Source organism: Trematomus bernacchii, unplaced genomic scaffold (assembly GCF_902827165.1).
Source record: "Trematomus bernacchii unplaced genomic scaffold, fTreBer1.1, whole genome shotgun sequence".
NCBI lineage: Eukaryota > Metazoa > Chordata > Actinopteri > Perciformes > Nototheniidae > Trematomus > Trematomus bernacchii.
The window spans coordinates 286,369-313,943 of NW_022987735.1; the positions used below are offsets into that span (position 1 = coordinate 286,369).

The window sequence follows — 27,575 nt, forward strand, 5'->3', positions numbered from 1 at the left end:
CCATGTGATTGTTGTGCACTACTTTCAGTACCAGTCACATGTCTGACCACATGACTGGGTCGAGGGCCAGTCCTCTTCAACCTTTCACATCAACAACTCTATGCATCTGTCAAACTACACTTTGCAGTTTATTTCAATCTCAGGAAATGTCAGTAGTCCCTTTTTTTGTTTGATCCACCTTTCACTCTTGAACTTCAGCCATGGGTCACTCACAGTCAGGTGTGGACCATGTCAGGCAGTCTGTCCAGAGATTTGCAGCATGTCCAAACCCTGAAAAAGGAAGATGGATGCCCAACCCAAAAGTGTAAATATACATAATCTTGACAGTTTTTGTCACAACCCACGCAGTGACATTAGCTTTAACTCTACTCCACCGCCCTAGTCATCTTAGCTTAACGTTGTGCAGCATGTATCAGATCCACTCAGTTTCTCACTTCCCTCAGAAAGCCCCTGTCATGGCAGATTCTCTATAAAGTTATTTTGCTGTGCCGAAGTGATGTCATCTCAACTGGGGTCACTTATCTTCTTGAGCGATGAATGCTGATGGAAATAGTCTCTGCTTCAAGACATGACATTTCACTTTCATGTGGGATATTATGGCCAGAGTCCAATATCTTGTGGAGTAGGAATTCCCTGATGTCCCATCATGGGCACCGTTTTCCATCTTTTTTCAATATGTGGCTTAGGAATGAAAGCCCTGGTTTTACTAGGATATGATATCTTGAGCTTTTGTGTCTCTTCAAATTCGTACGAGCTGGATTTTGTCAGCAGAGACGGGATGATTGGAAAATGGTTGTGAAGACACTTGTTGTGCAATAACTGTCGCACTGCACTCTCTTGACACATTCCTCCGCTCACTGTGCTACTCTCACATCTCTGCTGCTTTTCACGCTGAGAGGCTCCACACGCTGCTGCAAGATGATATCTAACTGAGCAATTAGTGTAACGTGTCATTGTAAAAATAATCTGCCAAATGAATGTCAGATGTACCAGAGGTCAATTTTGGGAATGCACATCAAAGTTATAATCCTACTACTCGACATGGTTTTATTTCCACGTTTTACAGTGCTTTTCATCAAACAGTTGGCTCTGTTTTTAGAAAAAGTACTAAGAGGAAAATCTTCACCCTGGACAAGTAATAAAAGGCAAAGACGGATTTAAGCTGCCGCGGGGATAAAGAGGTTGAAGAAGCTGAAAATCACTGCCTAATCTGCTCTCAGTAAATCCCAAACACGGAATTAGTTTTACATTTAGCATGATCATTTTCAGTGCAGACTTAGTATAACATGTAAAGATCATATACTTAAACAGCACCGGTAAGACAGTGATGCTTACAGTACATATACGTCTGTCACTCAGACTGATGTTCAGGTGTGCTGTAATGTGCGAGTCATGGCTCGGTCCCGTCTTTGTGAAGTAGCGTCTCCCAGATGAGCAAGTGTCTCAGCATTCTCCTGTCATTACTGTACTGTACAGTACGTCTTGGCTTATCATGTTAGTGGTCCACCATGTGCAAATTGACAGGAGCGATTTATATAACTCGCATGTAACACATGTTTACCAAAATATGATTTGACATCCTCCGTAAGTCCTCCATAAAACTCATTTCTAGAGCATGGTGTCATTTAAATTCATGTTGAATGTCATGAAAATGTTAATTGCAGACTTTACCATGCAGTTTGTGCTGTTTTAGGGCTCCCTTTAATACCTCTCGATGTATAAGTCAATTCAAGTCAATGTTGAAAATTGAAAAGCTGGACTGCATTATGGGAATGTTGTGTATTTTATACTCTTTTGACAAGTATCTAGATCTACACGTTGTCACTCACTTTCTCTATTAATATAATGTACCAATAATACAAGATTAAACTGAAAAGTTACAAAGTTATAGTTAGATATTACAGTCACAGATGTATCCACATCCCTGACTCCTAAGTGCTCTCAGTCCTGGGTGGCGATAGGAGAAAAGAGAACATACACATATGACTTGTCTTGTATTGGATGTTGTGAAATAAATAGACTCGGTATATAACAACTAGGGATGCCAGCGATTATTCGATTTTTCGAATATTCGTTACAGTCTCCATAATCGAAAATTATTTTTAAAATTCGATTTTATTTATATATATTTTTATTATTATTTATGTTTTTCTTTTTTTTTCTGGCTTAGTTTCAACCAAAATATAGACTAATGCTAATAATAGTAATAGTATTAATAATTGTAAATGGCCATTGGTAGGGCTGGCTAATTAATCGTATTTTAATCGCAATTACGATTTTGGCCTGCCACAATTACGAAAACAACATAATCGAAAAAAACGATTATTTTTGCTTTGCTAGGTTGTGACAGTGCACTGCAACATATTTGATCTAATTAATTTTAGTCTCATTTATTTTTTATTTATATATGTTTAGTAGCTTGTGGAAGTGCGCTCCAAAATATTTGTTGATCTTGTTTATTGGTATTTATTATTTTTTATATTATTTATTTAAATGTTAATGTAAATATATCATTTATTTTTGTATTGGTTTTTCAGTTGAATTATACGTTCAGGGTAATCAACAGTTAAAAAAAATACTGTTCAAATTATTATTTGTATTTGTTTTAAAGTTCAATAAATGGATGTTTTCAAAGCCATTGAATAATCGTATTTAATAATCGTGATATCAATTATTGACCAAAATAATTGGTGGCGGCGGCGAATAATCGATTAATATTTGCCAGGGCTGTCCGATTTTCTAATTTGATCATGGTCAGTTTCTGGCATCCCTAATAACAACCACACTCTTCAAAACCCCTCATTGGTAAAAACATGATCTCTAAATGTCGACACACTTGTTTTTCCTCTGTTTTGTAGTGTGAATTGTGGAAAATGGTGTCACCCAGCATTTAGCAGGTAATGCTATACTAACTGTGTGTCGTCCACATTAGTATTTTATGTAAAAACCTCAAACGCGTCTGTGTTAACTTGTTGTCACACACTAACAACACACTGTGGGTGTTTTAGGGTTTTGCCTGATGACCTGTTTTATGCATTTGCATTCCAAAGTCCTCTAAGGTCCACTTTACCGTCTGAACCGTTTGTTGTGTCTTTCTAAACCTCAGTGAACAACTAACTGCAGGGACTACACTGCATCTTTGAGCCTGGGACCAATGTACACACTGATATCTTGATCTGCTTGCCTTGTCTTTCAGTCTTTCAGTCTTTTGTTGGTTAAAAAAAGATAAAAGGTTCACTGCCAAACAAAAGTGTTTGAAAGCACTCTTATTTCTTTAGAAATGCTGTGTGGTCATTTTAAAATGCACCCTCAGCCGCTCAGTTCACTGTTCCCCCCCCGTGTGCTGAGAGCGCCAAGCTTCAGTGGCAGTGTAATCCCTCCTCACTCTTTTTGCACACACAGCCCCACACAGGCACACAAAATCCATGCAGGACCAAGCAGGGGTGTGACGCCCTAAATGGATACGGGTTAGTCCTGACATAGGATGGTTTGTCAGCTCTGTGATGGTCATGCAATCTGTCCACGGTGATAGATGCTCAGTAAAGCTACGCTATATTATTTGAACTTAAAAAAGGCCACATTTTTAACTAAACTCCCCTTTCCGGCTTGACAGGTATATAGTCATTTGTTCTTCAAGACTTTGAGATGTATTGTCTCGACATGCTGTTGTCATGGACCTGTGGTAAACACAAAGATGGCCGTTGTTGAGCTCTGGTATGTTGCTACAACTGTTACAGTGTTCATTCACCACAGTCCTGTCCACTGTGGGTTAGTGCTGTCTGGAGACGAGCACCAACCTAAACAAGAAAATAGTCATTTAAAGCAGACAGACTCTCAAAACAGCATTTTGTGGAAGTTCATGCTATATTTTAGGATCATTTCAAAATATAGATGTGGAGTATTTGGTGGTCTCCATTGCATGTGTGCATTGTATTTACTGTAAGTGGGTTAGAAATAAATACTTCAGAGGCCGGGGGGGAATGCTTTGAAGAGTTAAAAAAACTAAAGAGTCCACCTGTTCACAAAACCACAGCTTTATTCAGTATTTACAACAATTTTGCATTAGCACAATTATTGCAAAAATGTTGTGATTGCATCTACATTGTTACGTGAAATCTGCTGCTGAAGCAATAGGTCAGATATATATATAAGCATATCTTTTTTTAAGTGATACATTTTTTTTTTAGTTGTTTTCCTAGTTTTATACAAATGCCACACATTGATTTTCAATGAAAAGGATATGCTGCTTTTACTTGTTAATGTTAAGTATATTTTAAACTGTTTTTATTTGGATTTCCATTATTTTTCTAACATTTTGTACTTAATCGTAGATAAAGATTGCCATTATTTTGTATATTTGTTAGTTTTGTGATTTTGCTTTTAATGTTTATACCTTATTTTGATCATAATATAAAACATAGTTCATGAACATTTTCAGCGTACTTTTAAATAATGTAGTTTAAGGGTATTCAAATGTGTGCATCAGGACTGTCATGCAGCATGATTCGTTTTGTATGTCTGTCTATCTCTTACACTACGGGGCTACTCAGTGCTTTTTCATTTCAGCGCATATACAGTCGAGTGATTATCACACAAGTTACTTAATTGTAGCTCAAAGACTGAAAATGGTTTGTTGGTCCAAAGAGCCACATCTCTCATCCCACTGTCTCCCCCCCCCCCCCCCCCCCCCCCCCCCCCCCCCCCTTCCTCTGTGTTTCTGATGGCCGGTGGACACACCATTGATTTTGGTTCACTTAGGATATCGCCTGGCACTCAAAGTGCTGCAAATCCTCCCAGTTCATTTTTCTCAAGATAGGCCATTACATGGAGAAGCTGCTGTTTTTAAGATGTGAGAACATTGTGTGCACTTCAACTAGAGAGAGCATTAGTCACCCACTTGTCCATCCATTTACTTCTTAGATTTGCCACCTCTGTACAGAACACCCTCCTTTATTCCGTCACTTAAGACAGCCAGTGAACTATAATAATACTATTAAGAAAAAGTCTCTTTCATGTATGAAACTCTTTTATTGAACTAGCAATCACAAGATCTCAAGTACATAATAGTTAGACCTGGCTTCTTCTTGGAGTTAAGCCTTACCTCATAACAAACCATGTGACTGTTCTTCCTAATACAGGTGACACAGGGTCAGTGAGTGTCCTTGTTCTGTGTTTGCTAGTTGCAGACCTGTCACTGTGCTGCACGGAGACGCACATCCTGTGTGTTGCCTGCTGCTGTGAGCCCAGCTGATGTTATCCTTTGCGATCGCTGTGCGTGTTTGTGCACCTTGAGAATAACGGCATGGAGTCTGAATTGTTAAAACATTTCTAAATGGATTCTGAGTTTCTTCTCTGATCGTTGGATAGATCGGTACAGATGCATGACAAGTAGATGATGCAGAAATCAATCGGTTATAGACTTTGTAATGAGTGCCTCATTTATACCAAACGGTACCATATCATCTGAAGTCTACAACTGTTAGGTCATTCATCAAATTGGCAGGGTAGATGGGGGAGTTTGCAGTGCAGGGTTGGCGGCTTCTCTCCTTATTCTCTTACTCAGTGACCTGAAACCAAAGCAGTATATCTGAGAGAGTTTTTTCCTTTGCTGCAGTATTTCTGCTCCTCTGTTTTTTCATTCTCGTTCCCTCTAGACCACAGCGTTGTTCCCCTCGTACAGAATGTAGGACATCTCCACGGGCCCGAGACAACTTATTTCACATAGTGTTCTATCCTATGGCAAATGCACTGAACTCAGGATGCTGTCAACTTTTCCTTAACTTTTCCTTTGTCTTTTAAAAGCATCCTGACCTGATTCACTGCTGCTCTTCACTATGTCAGGCCAATTTTGCAGACCATTAAAAGCTGTTAGACAACTGGGAGTGTATCTGCTGTGACATGGTGGGAGTAATTGGCTAGATACATAGGCCCATGTTGAGATCTCATTATAACAAAGAGTTTGAACTTCCGAGGGGTGGACAATAAAGTCTGCCTCCTCCTATTCTCCTTTTTATATTCGAGGTCAGTAAATATAAAGCAGAAGTCTCTATTTCTGACTGATGATTTGCTAATATGCTCTTGGCATTCTATGCGTCTTCTTTCTTTAGATCCGCTTCCAAAGTGCCGTCGAATGAGAAGATGGATCGGCCACTGAGCACCATGACTGAGGCGTCCAACTACACCAGCGGCTCGGACTACGCTGCGAACCCCAACAGTCCAGCAGGAAGAGTGAGCAACACACACAGGACAGGATAGTCATGCATGTTGGTCTAGCTTCCCTTTGTGTGGATTGATCTCACAATTCCACTGTATTTCTAGCCCTCAAGACCTTCCAAAAAAATCCACAACTTTGGGAAGAGATCCAACTCCATCAGGAGGAATCCCAGCGCCCCAGTAATCAAGAGGAACTGGCTTTATAAACAGGTGAGCAATATCAGCCAATCAAATAGTAACCTGAAATAAAGTTACATGATTAAATGTTTGGGGGAAAAGTGCATGAAGAGCATCGGGTAAACTCAAACGTTATGTTTCTACAACTTTCCTCTTTTTAACGCATAGAGCAATGTTCTCTCGCCTTGGGAAACAAATAAAGTTTTTTGATGTCTTACAGCATCTGAGCACTTCTTTGTCCAGTGTCTCTGCTCAGTGTTTAAGTACCAATCCCTCATCACAGCTCCTTGGTTACTTTTTAAGGGGAGGGTGAAAGGGGGGGGGGGGTGCTTGAGGCAGCTCTTTGCCAGGCAGGACTCTCTCTTGCTTCCTAAGTGGGAGACTCATTTAGTTTTGATTGCAGCCTCCCGGCGCAGCTTGTGAACACACGATGGCTTCCTTTTGGTACAGCTGCCAGCTGCTATTTCTTTGGGGACCTCAATCAGGGTGACGTAGATCAAGCAAACGTCTCACAAATCTGCCTCCCTGAATAAAAGCTGGATTTGCACTTTTATTTCCCTGCCTCATTGAAACCTGGGAGCTATTGAAGTCTTTGGCTGAGGGAAAGCTGGAGCCCTTTAGGTGATCCTTTGGGGAAAAGAAAATGCCACAGTGGTTTGAAGGGATGGTGAAAGAAACCTTATTCACAAGTTTTTTGATCAAGTTTTTTCATGAACACATTTTGAAATGAGTTGTTAAGACTTTTAATTGAACAGAGGGAAGGTGATACATGAATAGATGCAAGAGGTTGGACTCTTTCTGTTACATTTCTGATTCTGTGCTTCCATTATCATCACGCTGAGCAGCATCTGCTATTTGATACTAATGCCTTAAACATCCATGGTTCATGGAAGTGAATTTCCATTTAAAGTAAACTGCAGCCCACATGCCGTTTGACCATAATGACAGAGTTGTTGAAGTCCCTCCCCCTGCTTTTGTCTCCGGGTGAAATCCACGATTAAGGACTCTGCTCAAGTTTTCCAATAAAGCAAAAGGGGGGGGGGTTAAATACCCTTTTCCTCACCCTTTATCCCTTCAAGACGCAGCCTGAAACCCCTTTGATCGCAGCATTGCGATACCAGAGAATAACTAAAGCAAAGGAGGTTTGTTTTTGTTGCCCAGTGAATAACATACTTTCTTTTTAGAAGTGAAAACTGTTTATTTGTCGGAAATGTTATACGCAGTGGAACACTCTCTTTATTATGTTATTTCTATTCCAGAAATCAAATGTTTTCCCTCAACCAAATAAAGTACCCCATACTTCATCTCAGGCCAATAATATGTTACATTTGAGTGGCAGACATATTGCAGCATAAAGTGGACGAGTTGCACACCGTCAGGAGCGGAGGAGGCCTTTCAGACCAAAGTGTGCAGAAATACTGGTCCAGAAAAACTAAACCGGAAGTGAATAACAATTTCAAAATACAAATTAAAAAGTATTACATTGGAAATGGATAATAACAAGTATATTGAGCTACAACTAGCAAACAATCACTGGATGAAATTACATTTGAGGAGAGGAGTGGACTACAACAAGTACTGTTCTCGATCATTTCCCAGTCAGACCTTTCCCACTAGTTTTGGACTAACTGTTTCCCATTTCATTTGGTGTCTTCCAGGACAGCACAGGGATGAAGCTGTGGAAAAAGAGGTGGTTTGTGCTGTCTGACCTCTGCCTGTTCTACTACAGAGGTGAGTCCTGGTCTCTCAGCCACTAACATGCTTCATTAGTATTGCGCGGGTTACAACAATGGTGCTTTGCCATTAGCAGTTCAAAGGGCTGTTTTGACCTTCAGAGCTGGGCTCTTGGCGGTTGTTTATACATCTGGATCCAAGGCCCTGTGGTAAGCAGCCTGTCACGACCAACTAAGGAGACATATTAATTGAAATGGCTCTCCTGTCATCTGATTTGCCATTTGAGAGATAATTTCTCCCCAAGCAAAGCCAGGGCTTTAAATAGGCTTTGATACAACCGTAATGTTGATAGTGAAAGCAAAAGCAGGACATTGGATTTCGCTCGTATATAAAGTCACGAAACAAGTTTCCAGAGATGATGCTGTTTTTATAAAGGGGTTACATACTTGCTTGGATTAAGATGCTTTTAACAAAATGTGTCTTAAGTTAAAGGGGTTACATACTTACTTGGATTAAGATGCTTTTAACAAAATGTGTCTTTTTAAGATTCCCTTTTAATTTCACATTAGAGTGACTACTATTATATAATGACTCTGATCCTCCTTTTGAATATCAGTGGTTCTTACTTGGTCCTGTAATTTAGTAAAGACTGCCCGAACTTTCACAACCAAGTGAAGAACATTTCTTTTTAGACTGGAGCAAACTTGAATGATCTGTTATGTTGTTTAAATAGCCCTAGGCAACTTAATTGTAGTCATAATATTAGTTGTGTTTTTCATCATAAGTCTGTTGTGGGAACACCAGTCCATTTAAAATAAGTTATTAAGATCTGGCTGCCCTTTCTCTTCGCTGCTGTAGGAAAACATTTGTGTCCGGTGTTCTTTTTTTATTAGATGTTGTTGACTGAGCTGCTGTTGACTGGGCATTTCTATCATGCAGTACTAATGTGGATATCAAATATTGACACAGCTGTGTCCAGAGTTCATCCCGCATTACTATTGAAAAATAAAATGAAATGAATTCTGTAAATCAGTAAGTTAAATGTAATCTAGGCCAGGATGCGGATAAAGAGTGAATGCAAGTCTTGCCTGGCATATCCACATATCCCAAAGCCCCCTGCTCACTGTATACGGATACAGTCATCATTTCTGCTGATCGGGATGACATCTCGTCTGTGTTATTTCTGTTGTCTGCCCGTCCTGTCGCTTCTTTCCGCCCACTAGCTGATAAAAGCCACAGACAGCAGCGGACCCAAAGGCTTTATCCGGACGGACATGTTGAGAAATCCACCCATCAGCAGAGAGTGGGCAGCGAGGTCATGAACTGTGCTGCCCCTCAACTGCTAACTGCTGTAGATATCAGACTATTGTACGCTCAGGATCCCCCACAATGTGAGCTTATGTTCTGCAGAGCCCTCTGTGCACAGACACAGAGACCTGATGAATAAATACATGTGGGGCCAGTGGGCTGCATGTACAGCTAAAGAAAAGATCAATCCTCTAGCATAGCTCCAGGGCAAACAGCTCTTACTCTTTACTACCAGAGGCCGAACAGAGCTCAGGTAGCTTTTTATTTCCCCAAATGTTCCCCACCATTCACCACGAGCCCTGTCCTTCAAATGTGTGTTTGTTTCAGGAGACTGGCTTTTACATGGCAGCCATAGTCAACACTTTTGCACACATACCATGCAGACAAAGCTAATGCTTCTGGGACAGCAGAAGTCACTTTCCTGATCTATTTTGTTTTCCTGCATTGTTTTCGTTTAGTTATATTGCTTATAGCAAATTAGGAGTTTAAGCAATTCCCAGCTTAAACTCGGGACCCAATCTAATCCCCCCTGTGGAGAGAGCTGCATTGTCAATGTGGAGCCGTGCCGAGGATTAGAGCGGCCTTGCTGTAGAGGACATTGAATCAATGTTCATCTTTTCCACTGATTGGACTCTGCTCATCTGTCCAACACACTACTCTTTTAGTTGTTATCTTGCTATTCACTTGGTTTGTCTTTTCCCCTGTTTTATGTTTGCAAATGAGTGTTCCACATAATTCAGAGTTCACTGGAATATTATTGAGAATATGAAGCTAACTGACAAAAATAGCACTTAATGCCTTGTGTTGATTTGTTTTTCTCTCTTCAGATGAAAACGAGGAAGGGATATTAGGCAGCATCCTCCTGCCGAGCTTTCGTGTTTCCATGCTGTCGGTGGATGATCACATAAACAGAAAATATGCCTTCAAGGTCAGTGCATGTTTTCATTCCTGTTAAACGTTATTAGACTGCACAGTCTTAGGTTGGGTATAATTAAAGCATTAGTATTATTCAAAGCTCCAATTAAATGAGATGATTAGAGCTAAATGTACAAACCTCCCAAAAGGTCCTTTTGAGCTGTTCTTTTGATCTGCTTGATGTTTATTAGCGCTCTCCTAAGTGTTTTCTTAAGCTTACATATCACTGATTCAAAGAGTTTTTCTCTTTGCTTTAGAAACATTAGCAATTGACTCACAGTGAAGTAATTTAAACTTGAGCTACACATTGCTCATGCTTAGAAAGCGAACACACTTCCTGCCAACTGTGATACGTCTGCTACTGCCAGTAACGTAGTACTAAAGCACGGCAGTACTCTTAGGTGACCTGGACACCCCAAGTTACAGGGCAGCCGCGGTGTGTACAGTATATGACTGTGCGTCCTTCATAAACCCTAACAAAGTTATCCTGCCAAGCGCAGACAAACACAGACGCCCAGGAGTCTGCTCAAGGTTTCTGCAACCACACAGCCCAACTTTCCAACTGAGACTCAGAGAGAGAGAGAGAGAGAGAGAGAGAGAGAGAGGAACACGAGAGCAGGGCACGACCTCCTCAGTTTACACTGCTTTGCTCAGGAATGGATGACTTTTTGACTGCGTATTTATCTTTGAATCTTTTCCTGTCTCTTGTGGCCCAAATAGCAATGTTATTAAACCATCCTTAGTTCTCAGGGATATTCAGAAGTAATTGGGGCTATGACGGTGCTTGTTTTTCAGACATTGGTCAACAGGATATTGAGGTTGTCCACTAAACATTCTGTTTTTCTCTTTCTGTGGCTGGCCGAAACAATACATTGGTTTGTTCGCTGCAAGGGAACAAAGCAACGACGGAACAATGTGTCTGCCACACGCTGAACTGCACGGTGAGTCCTTCAGTTTGACGGCACATTTTCTGCTCTAATCTCATGGTATGCATGAAACCCAGGTGTCTCATTTTTTGATTTATGTGCGGATGCCCACAGGTGTAGTATTGCACACACCATCACATCACATTTGTATCACTATTTGCCAAAATGATATGCATAAAAACAAAAATCCATCACGTGTCTCAACTGCTTTACATTTAGTTAGAAACATATAAAAACAATCTTAATTCATTGGTCTGTCTAAAATCCCTGTTTTCTTCTTCTCTCTTTCAGGTAACTTTGTGTGTCACTTTCCCTGTCCATTGTCGAAACAGGCGACGCATCCCAACATGCGGACATACTATTTCTGCTCTGACACAGCCAAAGAGATGGAGTCTTGGATGAAAGTCATGACAGATGCTGCACTTCTGCATTCAGAGCCGGTCAAAAGGTTTGTAAAAGGATATAGTCTGTATTTTATTTGATGTTGGCCGATTACACTGTGCTGCTTCGCTTTTCAAAGGACAAATAAACATTTAAAAAAAGGCATCCGATGACAGCTCTTTAAACAAGTATGATTTACTTGGTTATATTCTTGGTGATTTTCCTTTTTGTTATCCCATTTTCACTGTAAGAGAGGGCTTTCAATTCCATTTTCACTGTAAGAGAGGGCTTTCAATTCCATTTTCACTGTAAGAGAGGGCTTTCAATTCCATTTTCACTGTAAGAGAGGGCTTTCAATTCCATTTTCACTGTAAGAGAGGGCTTTCAATTCCATTTTCACTGTAAGAGAGGGCTTTCAATTCCATTTCACTGTAAGAGAGGGCTTTCAATTCCATTTTCACTGTAAGAGAGGGCTTTCAATTCCATTTTCACTGTAAGAGAGGGCTTTCAATTCCATTTTCACTGTAAGAGAGGGCTTTCAATTCCATTTTCACTGTAAGAGAGGGCTTTCAATTCCATTTTCACTGTAAGAGGGCTTTCAATTCCATTTTCACTGTAAGAGAGGGCTTTCAATTCCATTTTCACTGTAAGAGAGGGCTTTCAATTCCATTTTCACTGTAAGAGAGGGCTTTCAATTCCATTTTCACTGTAAGAGAGGGCTTTCAATTCCATTTTCACTGTAAGAGAGGGCTTTCATTCCATTTCACTGTAAAAGGGCTTTCAATTCCATTTTCACTGTAAGAGAGGGCTTTCAATTCCATTTTCACTGTAAGAGAGGGCTTTCAATTCCATTTTCACTGTAAGAGAGGGCTTTCAATTCCATTTTCACTGTAAAAGGGCTTTCAATTCCATTTTCACTGTAAGAGAGGGCTTTCAATTCCATTTTCACTGTAAAAGAGGGCTTTCAATTCCATTTTCACTGTAAGAGAGGGCTTTCAATTCCATTTTCACTGTAAGAGAGGGCTTTCAATTCCATTTTCACTGTAAGAGGGCTTTCAATTCCATTTTCACTGTAAGAGAGGGCTTTCAATTCCATTTTCACTGTAAGAGAGGGCTTTCAATTCCATTTTCACTGTAAGAGAGGGCTTTCAATTCCATTTTCACTGTAAGAGAGGGCTTTCAATTCCATTTTCACTGTAAGAGAGGGCTTTCAATTCCATTTTCACTGTAAGAGAGGGCTTTCAATTCCATTTTCACTGTAAGAGAGGGCTTTCAATTCCATTGTCCAAGCCTGTTAAGTTCTTAAGCAAAGTTCACCATTTTTGACATTTCCGGAGTCAGGGTTTGTTGAATGACTTATTTAAAACAAAACATTCTGTTGAGGTTTATTACAGATTATAAAACGGACACGTCAAATCAAGCAATCTGATTGGTTCTTAGCCGTGATATACTGAGCGTATACCACGGGTAGAATTGTAAGTTACTTTTCACAACAAGTCAGTATCCCTCCGCGTCTGAGAAAAACAATATACAGTTGGGCTGAAAAGCAAACTGCTTCGCGTCGGGCCGAACCACGCCCCTTAACTGTGATATAATGGCCATATACCACGGCCTGTCGTGAGCTATTGCTTAAGTAGCATACACATGAATGCCATTTGCATTAGCACACGCATTCCTTGTGAATCTCTGCTGCTGTTGTTGTTCAGAGGATGTTGTGCAAAGCTGTGCTGGCTGATGAAGATCACTGACTCATCAGGATAGGGGTTTTTTTCTTCCCTTTTTTTTACCCTTTGTTAAATGTCATTTGGCAACCCCCATTTCTAATGTGCTCCTTTTAACATGGGTGAGCAGAGGCGTTATGGTAAAGTGCTTTGTAATTACACAGAGCAGTAGTGCCTAAAATCCACGGAAAAGCACTGTCAAATGTGAAGTCGTTATAAAGCTATCTATTTGAACCGAATTGTAAAATCTATATAGACTGAAGGATACCCTAGTTCAGTCACTATCTAGTGTGTATTGTATTCTATGTACAGTATTACACTTTATTACATCTCTTTATATTTTAAGCTGGTGGGAGCTGTGAAAAAGAACCTGATATGGTATCCCAATTCCTTATTTGTTAAGGAGCTTTCCCTTTAATGCTTCGACAGTCTCTCCAGGAGCATGATGAGTAGATGCACGCAGACCCTTCACAGAGCTGAATGTGAGCTCTGCTGGGCTGCTGGAGCCACAGATGGCTGGAGAAGACATTACGTGACTGGTGCAGCTATTTAAAAGAATACAAGTGGAAACTCTCAAGGAATGCCTTTCCGACTACCCTCTTATTGCTAACCCAGTGAGGCGTGCTGCTAGAGGGGAATTTGCCAAACTTTGAAGCTGTGACCTTGAGTCTGTCTAAGGCCAAGGAGTACTGGTGTCCATTACTTCTGGAGTCTTCCCTAAGGAGCCGTATATAGGTCTTCTAGTGAGGAGGCAAAAGGGAGCAGAAAATGGATTACCGGTCTGAGCAGCACCTTTGTACCGTGCAGCAGGAAAGGCAGCGTTTTATTGGAGATATCTGATTTCCCTTTTACATGCCTGACCTCCTCTGGCACCTGGAAGAAGCATTGTTCACCTCCGGCTATTTTCATTTCACTTCAGATTCAGAGCTGCCCCAATTCGCAGAGTTCACAATTCACAACAGTTACTGTATATTTTAACAATACTCCTTAAACTCATTTAGCTGGTGATCAATGACACAGATTACTATCCCATCTTCTTATTTAATCCAATAAAATAATATAGCAATAATATAGTTACCATCTCGCCATCTCTAAGCTGGTGATCTTATGACTTGATTAGCCAACGCAGATGTTTCTCGTTATAATTCTAACGCCTCCTCTTTGTTCTTATCAGGTTGGACCAGCTAAATGTGGAGCAGTGTGGACCCCAAGAAATTAACAGTGTAGCCAACCACAAGCCGCCACTCACACAGCCTGAGATCCAGAACAATGAGCTGAACCGCGAGGCTGACCGTGAGCACGCTGCAGCGGTCCAATCCGCCGCAGCAGAGGAAGACAGGAAGTTGCGCGACGCCGAACGCTACGGCTTCCAGAAGGACGGGGCGGAGCGGGAGCGTCCCCTCACAAAGATCAACAGCATCAAGCTGCAGCCGGCCCAGGCAGCGGCGGTCAAAGCTAACCTCGCCGCGCCGCAGACTCCCACAGAAGTAGACGGGTTGCAGCGCAGCCCCCAGGTCAACGGATCTGCTGAGCACTCTCCAGCTGATAAGACGGGAACCCCCCCTCAGCAGTATACCCCCCCTCAGCAGTATACCCCCTCTCAGCAGTTTACCCCCTCTCAGCAGTTTACCCCCTCTCAGCAGTCTACCCCCCAGGAGCCAGACCGCTCCTCCCTGAACAGAACCAGCTCCATGCAGCAACTCGAGCAGTGGGTCCGCACACAGAGAGGACGCAGCCAGGATGACGACACCAGGAGGTTGGTTTGATTATGTGGCCTTTTGCAGTGTCAAATAAAACATTCATATACTCATTATTTCGTCTCCAGATATGTATGCTGTAAGAGGAGAAAATATGCCAGCTCAAGTTGATTTAGGTTACTGCACAAGAGTCCAATCTTGTCCTACTTTGACAACTAGGATTGGAACTCGGCTAAACTTGGTGCATTCTATAAATTACTATAAATGTGCAGAGTCCAATTTTCCAAAGCTTCTTTGACTTTAAACAACTCGGCTTTAAAAACTAATAGGTCTGAGGACTCATACGCTCCTCACAATGATTTACACAATTTAATATCACACTGCTAAATGTAAAAGTCAGCGGAACTGGGGATAAACAAAAGCTGAACTGAGCTGGAGTTACTGCCTGCCACTGACCCTGCTGTGAGAGCCCCCTTTTTAATAGGTTGAGATTAAACCTGCTCTCTCACTGTGTCTGTCCGTCTGTCAGCGTGTCTGTCTCTCCATCTGTTTATCATCGCCTGGCTTGTGTTAATATATCCTCTTTGCCTCCACTCACTCCTTTTTAGAAATAAACAAACATCCCTGTTCTGAGCAATTCATGAATGTTAAAAGTTGTCACGGATGAATCAACAACGAGGTCCTTGGTCCTGATCTCCGTTAGTGTTCCTCTGAAAAGCATGTTGACTCTCACCCCATCCCGTCGCCGTTTCAACAGTCTCCGTTTGTCGTCACATGACATGCATGTCCTCCCGAGTGATCCTTAGTTTCCATAAAGTCACAAGCCTGTTTGAATGCTTCTGGGTTTTACAGCCCAGAGCTACAGTAGTCACTGTCACAGTTTGAACAGGAAGCTCTCTTGATGCCAGCTGCACTGACTCTGTGGAAGAGGAGCTTTGTTGTCACTGGAAAGGTCTTATTGGTCCTGGGGGGGGGGGGGTTCTTTTAGAGTGAAGCGTCCCTATTGAAGACTAGACCAGAGGTGATTTGCAGATACAAAGTTTTAAAGAGGCAAATAAAAAACGTTCACCGATTTTCTATTTCATAACATGACGTTGAGTCAAACATTTTTCAATGTGAAGAAAACAAATCTGAGTTACAATAAACAACTTTATCTCTACGATCAACATCCAACAACGAGTCTATTAGTCTGGAATTCATATTTTATGAAAATGACAAAATCAAATTCTAAAATAGTTGAATTATGATTAAGTTGTATCTCCTTTGAGTGTTGATAAGTTCTAATAAAAATAAATAGATATCTAAGCAGTTATCTAACTACATCATAATAATAATAAATAGTCAGCAAAAGGTACTGCTAAATATTTCAACTCATAACAACTTCTGTTTTGTTTTTTTCTCCCCAGCATTACGTCATACCAGACGCTGCCTAGAAACATGCCAAGCCATCGGGTTCCTTATATGCCTCATTATGGTGATGGCTACTGCAGTATGCCCAGGAATAGCATGGCGCAGCGGGACAGCATCTGCAGCATGTCTCCATCTCTGTACGAGCAGGCCCTGGGTCCCTCGCCGGGGGACAGGCGCGGCTCCATGCGGGACGACACCATGTGGCAGTTGTTCGAGTGGCAGCAGAGGCAGGCCTACACCAGGCCGCCGGCGGCGCTCTACAGCAACATGGCCAGTCCCAAAACCATGATCAACCTGTCGGAGCACACCGCACCGAGCCACTCCATCCCCCCCTCTCCCTCCCACGGCTCCCTGTCCATGTACGGCGGCTACTCTCCCATGAGATCCTACAACATGAACAGTGCTCGCTCTGAGGTTTCCTCTCCCGTTTACAGAGGAGACATGAGCATCGACCGACGCCAGAGACCACAGCCCAACAAGGTCAATTACAGCACACATACATGCTACAGGGGTGGTTCACCTACATAACGAAGATACGATCAATCACTTTTACTTCTAGGCTGCTGCTTATAGATTAGATTTGATCGTCTCTTGATATGACTATCCCTGAGATAAAATCACATATTTAGTTTGAGGAGATCGTAGCAAAAATAAATATTGTAGGACAGAAAGCAAAAGCAACTTCTCCTGCAACAATCAGCTGTACAACCAGCTTACTGTAGTTTCCATTATAAGTATAATCTTTTCTTAAAAACACTTGACAGCATGTACTTTGTATCACACAGCTTTTCGGGTGATTGAGCATAATTGTTTTACATACAGTACTCTTCCATTCTTCTCTATTTAGATTCATGATGACATCAATCTAAGACAAGTATCTAAATGGCTAAACATACCGCTTATGGTACAGTGGTGGATGTGAATGACTATTACAAATGTCATAGTGTAAAACGACTGTTTTTTTGTACTATGTCTTGCAGTATGCCTACCCCCCTGATAGGAGGTCTATGCCTGCAGGGATCCCAGTCCAGCCTATCACTGCCCAGTCTCTCCAAGGCAAAACAGTAAGTCCTCACCCATGTGCTGTGTCCATCACTTTTTTCTAACTGAATTTCTGTATTACACCACCTAGTAATTTCACGCTTGAAAAGGTGTGGAGACCACACACTTAGTCATTCCGGTTTAATTGCACTTCTAACAGAGACACAGCTATTTGTATAACTTCACCTACCCTTCCTTTCTCCCTCTCTCTCTTTCTGTCCTTCATTCCCTACCAAGAAGACATTGTGACAGAATCTTTAGAGACACATTTAGGCACATGTATGTTCCAAGTGGTGGGATTTCGGGTATCCTCTGCTTCACATCAGTGGAGATTTAAAAACGCCGTCACTCACAACTCTCTAAGCCAGATCAGGAATTGATGTCAAGGCGCTACACAGTGCTATGTCCTCATGGAGCTGCTAAAGTGTGAACTGGATTCTGTAATACATGCTAAACTGCTCTTCTGTCTCGAGTGGACGTGTTGAATTTGCATGCTGCTGACTGCGATTGCACCTTGGATAATCTCATGGTACTAAACTGCATGACAAACTCAATACTTAGATTTATGGACTGTTCACCTATTGGGAGCCTGACACCTCTAAATCTCCTGTCCTGGTGTGTTCTCTCCTTCCCTCTCCCTCTCCCCTTGGGGTGTGTTCCTGTTTCATTGTGGCTGTATTTCCCTCCCTCCCTCCCTCCCTTGCAGCCTGAGGAACTGACTCTGCTGCTGATAAAGCTGCGGCGGCAGCAGGCAGAGCTAAACAGTATCCGGGAGCACACTGTAGCACAGCTTATGCAACTAAACATGGATGGCGACAACCCAAAGGTCAGGCCCCCAGAGATGCTCCTGCAGGCTTGTGTGTCAGCGTGTGGTGTGAATGCCATCTTTAACCACCTCCATTATCCATCTCGGTCAAGAGGATTTCTTTTTGGTCTTCACACATGGCTGACCTAATGAGAAAGTTGCTGCAGTAAGCATTTTCTCCATAAGAACCAAACTCTGGATTGAAGTTCTCTCCATCGTAATTAGGGATCAGCTTTTTGCATCCAAAATGTTTTGTTACAAACAGCATTAGGCTCTATAGCGTTACCCGATCATTATATTTGATCGATTTCAAATTGGGAGAGCAGTTGATTGAATCATTGAACTTCCCCAAATAGTCCAGACGGATGTTTAACAGATAATGAAACGTCAAGCCGTTTGTGAGCTTAAAGAGGGAAGGGCTAAGGAGTTTAGGTCCACTAGTCTCTTCTTCGACGTCAGAGTGCAGATTCTGTTCCTGATGTAGGTCAACCAGGCCTGAGGTTAACATACTACTGGCTCCTTATACCAGTATAGCCTAGTGTTGCCTTAACTTATGTAGTTTAGTGGCATAATGACTAGGTCAATTATGCAAATTCCAACTTCAGCTCATAGCTTTCTTTGCATTTTGCCTGCATTTGGTCAAGTGTGCACATTGCTATTTGGTTCTTATGAAGCTCTAGTCTTTCATTTCCTATAGTACTCTCTCTGTTACTTTATATAGCACAGCTGCTCCCTGACCTTATTTCTCCACCTTGACTGGTCCCTTCTTCCTTTCTGTCCGGTTATCTCAGAGCGCACTCACTGGGTGTTTCTCAATCGCGAGTAAAGCTGCTTCAGAGCCACTATTTCAAGCATACTACGTCATCGAGTGCCGCCGAAGTACTGTTCCAATCTCCAGCATACTTGGAAATCTACCGAGCCCTGCGTACTCCGTTTGGAGAAATATCGAGGCTGCACATGAGTAGACTCCGCGGTCTTAAAATCCCCACAATGCTTTGCGCACGGACCAATTTCCCCAAATCTGTGGCGGAAGATGTAAGGCGGGGCCTCTCATATGACGCACACCTGCACACTTCGTTTTCCGAATGCCAGGAAGTATTCTTGACTCGCTACTGAAGCAAGATGCTCGGCAGACATGTGCTACCAAGCAAGCGTACTCGCGATTGAGAAACACCGTGTGTGTGTGTGTGTGTGTGTGTGTGTGTGTGTGTGTGTGTGTGTGTGTGTGTGTGTGTGTGTGTGTGTGTGTGTGTGTGTGTGTGTGTGTGTGTGTGTGTGTGTGTGTGTGTGTGTGTGTGTGGTGTGTGTGTGTGTGTGTGTGTGTGTGTGTGTGTGTGTGTGTGTGTGTGTGTGTGTGTGTGTGTGTGTGTGTGTGTGTGTGTGTGTGTGTGTGTGTGTGTGTGTGTGTGTGTGTGTGTGTGTGTGTGTGTGTGTGTGTGTGTGTGTGTGTGTGTGTATACTGTGGGGTCTTTTTTCTCACTTTCCTGTTGCCTTGTATTTCCTCTTTTTTGCTGCTGACGTTAGAACGACATTCTCTCTCATCACCTCCAAAGGAACCTCATGTATTTGGACAATCAGGTGGGGTAATGCATGACCGCATGGCCCTGTCTCCCTCTGTCATGAACTGCCCATTGAATGCTCTGCTCTTATTATATAAATCAGTACTGTCTGCTGAAAAGTCCTTTTCTGATGTCTAGCAAATGTACCATTAGTTTGATTTTATACGTATATTTGGTATTTTTATCCCAATGGATCAGTGTTCATTTTTCAACTACAATGCATGGACCAATGTCACATACCACATCAGTTAGAGCTTAGGCTTGTTTGCAATGCCAATCACTACACAGCAAAATCATTCATCATTTAGTCTTAATATGTATCCTAAACTCACTGTCAGATATATTTACTGAATATCTGGATATTACTCTATTCTGTATTGTTTGCAGATGTGTATCATATCATTGACATTTTAAGTATATGCAAATAAATGTAATCTATCATTTTTATAGCTCTGAAGTTCTTCAAACGTTTGAGTAATTACAAAGGCAACATATAGTAGTACACAACAGCCAACATGTGCATTTCTGATAAGAAATATAGAGGAGATTCACTCGTATCTACAGAACATGAGCTAACCACATTTCTGTAACAATTGAGAATTATGTATGAAAAGGAACCAGAATACAAAACGTTTACCATCTACAGCCACATGCATTGCAACACCAGTGCCTCTCTGTTTTTGTATCATTATTGTACATCAAAGTTCAACAGGAGCTTTCCATGGCGTCTTTGCACTCAAATGTCTTCCTGAAAGTGTCTCTGACTGCTTCTCGTTACTCTATTCATCCCTGTTTGAGTCTTATTCATGATCATGAGAGCTATCGAGGTTTTTATTTCATATTGTCGCTTGTCAGTGTTTTCTTTGAAGTGAAGCACTGCTATAAACTGACACTTGCTGTATCGCTCCTCTCCACACTGGACTAGATGAAGGAAAATGACCCTTTAATCGCCATGACTCACACTTTGATTGAGAACTCTGCCCCAAGGCCTCAACTTTACCAGCAAGTAAGGCCAGCCGAAGGCGTTGTTCCGCCTCCTCCTCCTCCTCCTCACCGGTCTCTGTTGTTATTTTGGTGTTTGCAATTCTCCTCCTCCGGTGTCCAAGTCCTCATCATGGCATCTTGAGACTGGTCTCCCTGTATCGTTTGTATCGCAAACACCTCTTCATCCATTGCTTTTAAATGTTCTCCTCCTGTTATGAGAAGTCATGCCAATTGTGACATGACTTGTAAACGAGTTGTATGGTTCGTGCTTCACTGTTCAGTTAAATCCCTTCCTCACTCTCTTTGTGAAGTTTGTGTGTAAGGGCCGGATAAAGTTCACTCTAAAAGTTGCTACAAGAAAACATCAGCTAGCTTTGGGACTGTCCTAAATCTAAAGCTGTGGTTGCACCCTTTAGACGTTACTCTTGTTGTCTTGTCTCGTGCTCTAACCAGTGAAGGTTAGTGTGTGATTTCTCATATGCTCTCCCTCTCATTAGACGGGACACCTAGATGTAACAGGGTGACTCTAATTAGTGTGACTTAATGCAGTGTTGTCAGACATGTCTATACTCAGTCCAGTGGATGGCCAAATACTACATCGTGCTGTGAAAATTGGAGGGTTTGGTTTAGGTCATAATTAAGTGCAATAAAGTCATTACATGTTCCCCACAATAATAGTTCACAGTAAAACAATGTAACGCTTTAGAATTCATTTTGAGTCAACCAGTGCTACTTTAAACATTTCACAATCGGACTACTTCAGTTATCCTGGTGGGGATATTGAGTTGTGACGATTGCTCCTTTTTAGAAAAACATTTAAAGATGAAATACAATTTTAATCAAAGTCGAAAAACAATCACAAATAAAAATAATGTATGGATAGAAATATTGAAATAAACCAAATAATTTTAACAAAAATGCGCACATTGTACTGCAAATAACAACAATATTTGTATGCATAAATGTGTATTTTACAGTTCATACAGTGGTGTTGTAGTGTTTATAATTATATGTATGATTCAAATCAGATTATTGTTTGAAATGAACAGTAATTATCCAAAGTGACATGAGCACTGCACAGTTAATAATGCACAGGTTATATAGCATAAGCAGATTTGATGTTAGGATGTAGTGGTCTAACACTGAATACACAGCAACAGTTATGTATTAAACTTCATACCTCAAATGGTCAGTGAGTGTTAATGTTTCCTAGGTAACCTCTCTTTCTTCCTACCTGTCTGCATTCCTTCCCCCCCCCCCCCCCCCGTGTTGTTCTGCTGGTGGAGAGGATAAAGAGAACCAGCTTGTGTGTGACGATGACTATGACATCACTTTGCCACTTTTGTGACCGCCTCCTGAGGTGTAAAAGTGTCGCTGAAAACTGTTCCCACCCACCCCCTCCCCATTCATTAGCATATCGGCCCGACAACAGCTGCATTCCCACCTGTTCAGCTGTCAGAAGTCTTGTCTCCCTCCTCCTCCTCCGCCACATGTCACTCGTAATCCACACCACACAACCCCACAGTGAAGCCCCCGCACTGTGGCAGAGTCTGCATGCTCTGTGTGGAATGCCATGTGGTGCTCAGGTCCCCCCCCTGCTTTAACTGTACTGTGTGCTTCAGCCGAGGAAAAAGGTGTTGAGAGAAATGTGTGTGTGTGTGAGAGAGTGCAGGTGTGAGTCTGAAAACATTGGTATACAGTTGAGGCTAAACATATTTGGACAGTGAGTAATATTTGGCTGTTTTGTGCAGACCAGCATATTGGATTTTAAATTAAATATTGTCAATGAAGTTAAAGTGCAGACTCTTAGCTTTTATGGGGTTTAGTCCAGGGTAAAGAACTTGCTTGACTTGCTTAAGACCAGACTTAAAGCAAAGATAACAACAAATTAGCAATAAGAGAAGATGGTTTGAGTCCAGGCCTAGCAGAGGGTCTGAGGAAGATATAAAGTGTGTTCTGAGCATTATATACATTTTGGGAGAGTCAATGCTGATGTAAAGGAAAGTTGTATTTTGACCTTATAGTCATGTAGTTTTCATATCAAAAGTTCGTACAATATCAAAACAGCACAAAAATACGTCACTGTCCTAATATTTATGGACTTCATATATATGTGTTTGAGTGAATGGACAATGTAGCATTATGTGATTTTCTGAAACATGGGATCCAATGCAGTTTAATTTATTTCCCGTTCGAGCACCGTGACTTTTCTTAGTCAGGGTAGCAAAAGGATGAGGTTTACTTTCATTACTTGTTTTTACAGCTTGATATATGTTGACATAATTCATAGTATATCTAATATATGTGTTGTAAAGTATAGTGTAGTAGCATCTCAATGCAGACATTGAACTGCTTGTCTGGATTTTAGCCTGAATTAAAGTACCTTAATGGCTATAACAAATTGTCAGTAGCATTACTACTATACTAAAAAAAACTCTTAAGATTAGCTGTGATTACTTCAGTTGTTTTGGGCTTATCTTAAAGTAATACTGAACACAACACAAGTTGAGTCAGGCGGATTCCTTAGACCAGAGCTTGTGCTGGAGAAAACACAGTTGATGGATGCAGCTTATGTGCTGACTCTAGAGTTTAGTTAGCGAGATTGTTTTACATGCTTTCCCCTTGCATTTCCAATAAAACCACTGCTTTGTGCTGATGGAGACAAACAATTGTGGGTGATGAAACTCGAGGCCCCAGACTCATCAGAGAGGAGCCTGTGTTTAGACTGGCCGCTCTCCCACTGATGCTTTGCTAACTTAGACGGTCTGATTCTGTGAAATCTGAGTTTCTACTCAAGGACAAACCCCGCGGCTCAGTGGGAGAGCCTATCACGACACTGCATTAGATCTCCAGATTCTAATGTGTATGTGCATATTTGGTGTCTCTGTCTAATATCTTGTCTGTCTTCACAGTTAAGTCCAGAAGACTACAGGGAGCGCGCATATACACATATGCCAGAAGAGGTGGACATTGATGTAAGTTCTGCCTTTTGCTCTCTCATGACGTAATGTTCCACTCAACCACACAAGATGGCTCACATGTCTGTATTGTTTCTCTCTATAGACCAAACTCAGCAGGTTGTGTGAGCAGGATAAATTGGTGCAGACACAGGAGGACAAACTTCAGCAGCTGTACAGAGAGAAGGTGACCCAACACTGCACATCTGTCTTCATTTCATTCTCACAAAACAGTTTGAAAGGCTTACTTAGTCTGGTGCCAAGTAGAAAAAATAAACTGAAAAGAATACACAGTTTATGCTCTGTTCAAATGATAGGACTAGCTTATGGTAAATTGTTATGCACAACACTGAGAGAGAGCACAACAAAAGTATTGTGCATCTGTTATAATGCATAACTACTGCCTAGCTACTGGCATCCACTTCAAAGAGTCGTTTGACCTGCAAAGGATTTCAGGGACTTTTTATATTGAGGAAATCGGACCTTATATTGTCAGCAGACTTTTTGAACTGCATACAAAGATATATAATGATCATACTGCGGATAACATTAATGAATACAGTGTGAAATCTAGCATGAAACATAGTCTATTTGGAGTTATGCAAGAACCTATTTTGTTACCACTACAGCATCCCAAACGTGCACGATGCACTTTTTACAGAACTTTCATGATTTCATTAAAGGTCAGGTTCAAAGGAGTGGTTTTAGCAAGAGCGTTGGTAGTAGAGAGGGAAACATCTCAAAATAACAATACAAAGTTTTAACAATAAAGAAAATAAATTACTTGCAGCCATTATGTATTATGCTAAAAACAAGAGTCTTAAATCATCCATTATGACTAAAGCTGATCTTAAAGGTTACAGTGATGCGTTCCATGCTCATCCTGTGTGTGTGTGTATTTGTTATGTTGTGTGTCTCTTCAGCACACCCTGGAGACTGCACTGCTCTCAGCCAGCCAGGAGATAGAGATGGGCACTGAGAACCCGTCCGGCCTGCAGAGCGTCATCCAGCAGAGAGACCTACTGCAGAGCGGCCTGCTCAGCACCTGCAGAGAGCTCTCCAGAATCACAGCAGTGAGTCATGACGTTCACACACACACTCAGGCTGGACACTCAAGCTCTTTCTTTAGGAGTGCTTGAAAGACTGGAGGTTTTTTTGTGGATATTGTCATTCACAAAGTGTATCTCTCCAGGAGTTGGAGCGGTCGTGGAGGGATAATGATAAGATGGAAGCAGATGTCACTCTGGCTAACAACAACCTCCTGGAGCAGCTTGAAGCACTGGGAAGCCCTCAGGTGGGTTCATTCTTGAGACTGAAGCTCTGCTTGTGCTGTCTCACACTGTCATGATTTAATACTCACACTTTGGTTGGAGTACATATTCAGCAAAAGCTTCAAAGAAATCTGAAAAAAGTCATCCTTTTTGTCAACACTTTCTTTGACTTTGGGGAAAAAATGTCTATGCTCCTTAGCCCTTAGCTGCTGTGTGGTGGGAGGTATCGGAGAGATCAAAGCTCCACAGTGAGTGATTGATGACTAGCGATGATGGAGCGGCTCCTAATGAATTCTGTCTGTTATCTTGTCCTTCATCATGGGAGAAGTGGAGAGACAGAGAAAAACAGTTATTCCTGGTTGAGCCCGAGTCAGAGCCGATGCTACCGTCATTCAGTGTATAGAAGTCAGAGAGACATCCTCATCCTCAGTGCCCTTCACTCTCAGACAAACCTGTCATCAGCAAGCAGAACATAATCACACATCTCTTTCCCTGTGACTGTCCAGAAAATCAAATGTAATCATCTGGTTTAATCAGGCGATTTGTGAACATGTGTGTGTGTGTGTTTCCTGTGCGCACCCAGACGGAGCCTCCCAGCCAGCAGCATGTGAGCATCCAGAAAGAGCTGTGGAGGATACAAGATGTCATGGAGGCCCTCAGCAAACATAGAGCTCAGAGAAATGCTGAGGGTATGAACTTGTACGGGTCCAATAACAACTTCAGCAAGCACAAAAATGAGGTGAGCCAACATTAACAGACGATATTCATGTTCATACAGTCATTGAGCACTGAAGCAATAAGGGATTTCATCATGTTGAGGATCATTTACCCGTGTATGTCATTTAAAAGGCAAAATGGCAAATATTCTCTGCTTCCAGTCTCTCAAATGTGACCACTTTCTCTTTTTTGTATGATTGTAATCTGAATATCTTGGGGTTTTGAACTGTTTGTCTCACAAGACGCCAACATAAGGGAATTCTTGCTATTTTCCAACATGTTATACACCAGACACCAAATCTATTAAATGAGGAAAATAGAATAAATCCTAAAACTAATCTGAAGTTACAGCCCTTCAGCTCGCTTTACCCTGATCTGCTGTAGTTGTGTCGCTGATGACCAACTTAAGATGAGTCCTCAAACTGCCAGCCCGGCTCATGGCAGTCTGAGTGCTGGTATCTGATTGGATGTGTCAGTCACGCGGCAGCAGCATCTCTCCGGCGTATCATCTGTTTTGCCCGCCCCCCCTGGGCCAGAACCGCTCAGCACCAGATGCTGGTTGCCCTGAGCGTGCGTGGTGGCGCCATGTGTCACATCACCCTGTCCTGTCATGCCATGTATAATCCCCCAGGAGGAGGACTCGGTGCCCCCACGGCCACCCCTACCCCAGTCCTATGAGCCCAAACCCCCCAACTTGCCCTCTCATACTGGTGTGCGTCCTTCAACCCTGCACCGACCGGAGGACAGGAAGGCCAATCACAGGAATGGCACGCACAGCGTAAGCTTGGTGACCTTTGGTTGACCCCGCCCTCTTCCATGTCATCACACGTCGCTGCTCGCTGTGATGGTTCCTCTTTCATTTTGACAGACATCTCATGGTTTTTGAGTTTCTTTTGGTTGTATCATACCCCCCTTTTTTCCCCTTGACGCCATACCTCCATCATTTTCTTTTTTCAGTTAACAGGATGAAGCCTTACTCATGTGTCTTTTATTTATTTATTTCAATTGAGTTGCCTTCTTGTCTTCCTTTTCTGTGTGTCTGAGTGGAAAAGTAGTGATTTTTTGTGTGTTCTGTCCTTTGTTGCAAACTGGGCCATGTCTGACTGCCTCCCTTTTCTTTTGGCTGTAAAATGATGTGTGTTTTCTTCAAGTTCAAGCTGTCAACATTTTATTCGTCTAGATGGCCCAGTCTGTAAAAAAACATCCTTTTCTACAAAAGGATGTGTGTTTTTTCCGCAGCCTTTGAAATCATTCTGAAATAGAAAATGTTTTATAGATCACTTTGGAATCAAATTTGAAGTCACTTGCGTGTTGAACTTGGTCTTTCTTTCCAATGGCAGGGCCCGGACTACAGGCTGTATAAAAGTGAACCTGAACTCACCACAGTGGCGGAGGTGGATGAGAGCAATGGAGAGGACCGATCTGAGCACGCTGATAGAGAACATTCTGGAAACAAAGGTACATTCTGCCAAGTACTATGACGCAAAAATACTGATAATTGCAGTTTTCTATAAAATTATACATTTTATTTACACTAACAAAATCTCAATTAGCCGATTAAATGATTACTGTGTGACCTCATAAACTTGTTTTTTAGCACTGATGGTTACCATGGTATTCACTCAGGCATCTCTGACACAGAGTAGAAATACAATGTCAGCCTTCTCTAAAGCATTAAGCTTGGCCAGGACATCACAAAGTAAATCTCATGGCAACCCTAACTTGGCGTGCAAGGGTTACCGTAGATACAGTGGCATTTACCCAGAGCCAGCCATTTGTCTGGATCTATGTACACAGTGTAAATCAAAGATACTGCTCA

The 27,575-nt window shown here is 41.9% G+C and overlaps 1 protein-coding gene across 5 annotated transcripts in view; it reads left to right on the forward strand.

Moving 5' to 3' along the window:
• plekha5 (pleckstrin homology domain containing, family A member 5) overlaps positions 1 to 27,575 on the forward strand; it is an 83,235-nt gene that overhangs the window by 49,051 nt on the left and 6,609 nt on the right. For 4 of the 5 annotated variants that reach the window (XM_034145972.1, XM_034145973.1, XM_034145975.1 and 1 more), the window contains 14 exons: positions 6,108 to 6,228; positions 6,319 to 6,423; positions 8,049 to 8,121; positions 10,200 to 10,300; positions 11,546 to 11,661; positions 14,490 to 15,071; positions 16,419 to 16,902; positions 17,403 to 17,486; positions 23,724 to 23,786; positions 23,875 to 23,955; positions 24,692 to 24,841; positions 24,961 to 25,062; positions 25,623 to 25,778; positions 27,097 to 27,214. In XM_034145972.1, coding sequence (XP_034001863.1) covers positions 6,108 to 6,228; positions 6,319 to 6,423; positions 8,049 to 8,121; positions 10,200 to 10,300; positions 11,546 to 11,661; positions 14,490 to 15,071; positions 16,419 to 16,902; positions 17,403 to 17,486; positions 23,724 to 23,786; positions 23,875 to 23,955; positions 24,692 to 24,841; positions 24,961 to 25,062; positions 25,623 to 25,778; positions 27,097 to 27,214 — 2,336 coding nt within the window. Of the gene's footprint in view, positions 1 to 6,107; positions 6,229 to 6,318; positions 6,424 to 8,048; positions 8,122 to 10,199; positions 10,301 to 11,545; positions 11,662 to 14,489; positions 15,072 to 16,418; positions 16,903 to 17,402; positions 17,487 to 18,169; positions 18,290 to 19,792; positions 19,847 to 20,752; positions 20,834 to 23,723; positions 23,787 to 23,874; positions 23,956 to 24,691; positions 24,842 to 24,960; positions 25,063 to 25,622; positions 25,779 to 26,387; positions 26,535 to 27,096; positions 27,215 to 27,575 lie in introns of all 5 variants that reach the window. The other variant, XM_034145976.1, reaches the window with a different exon arrangement.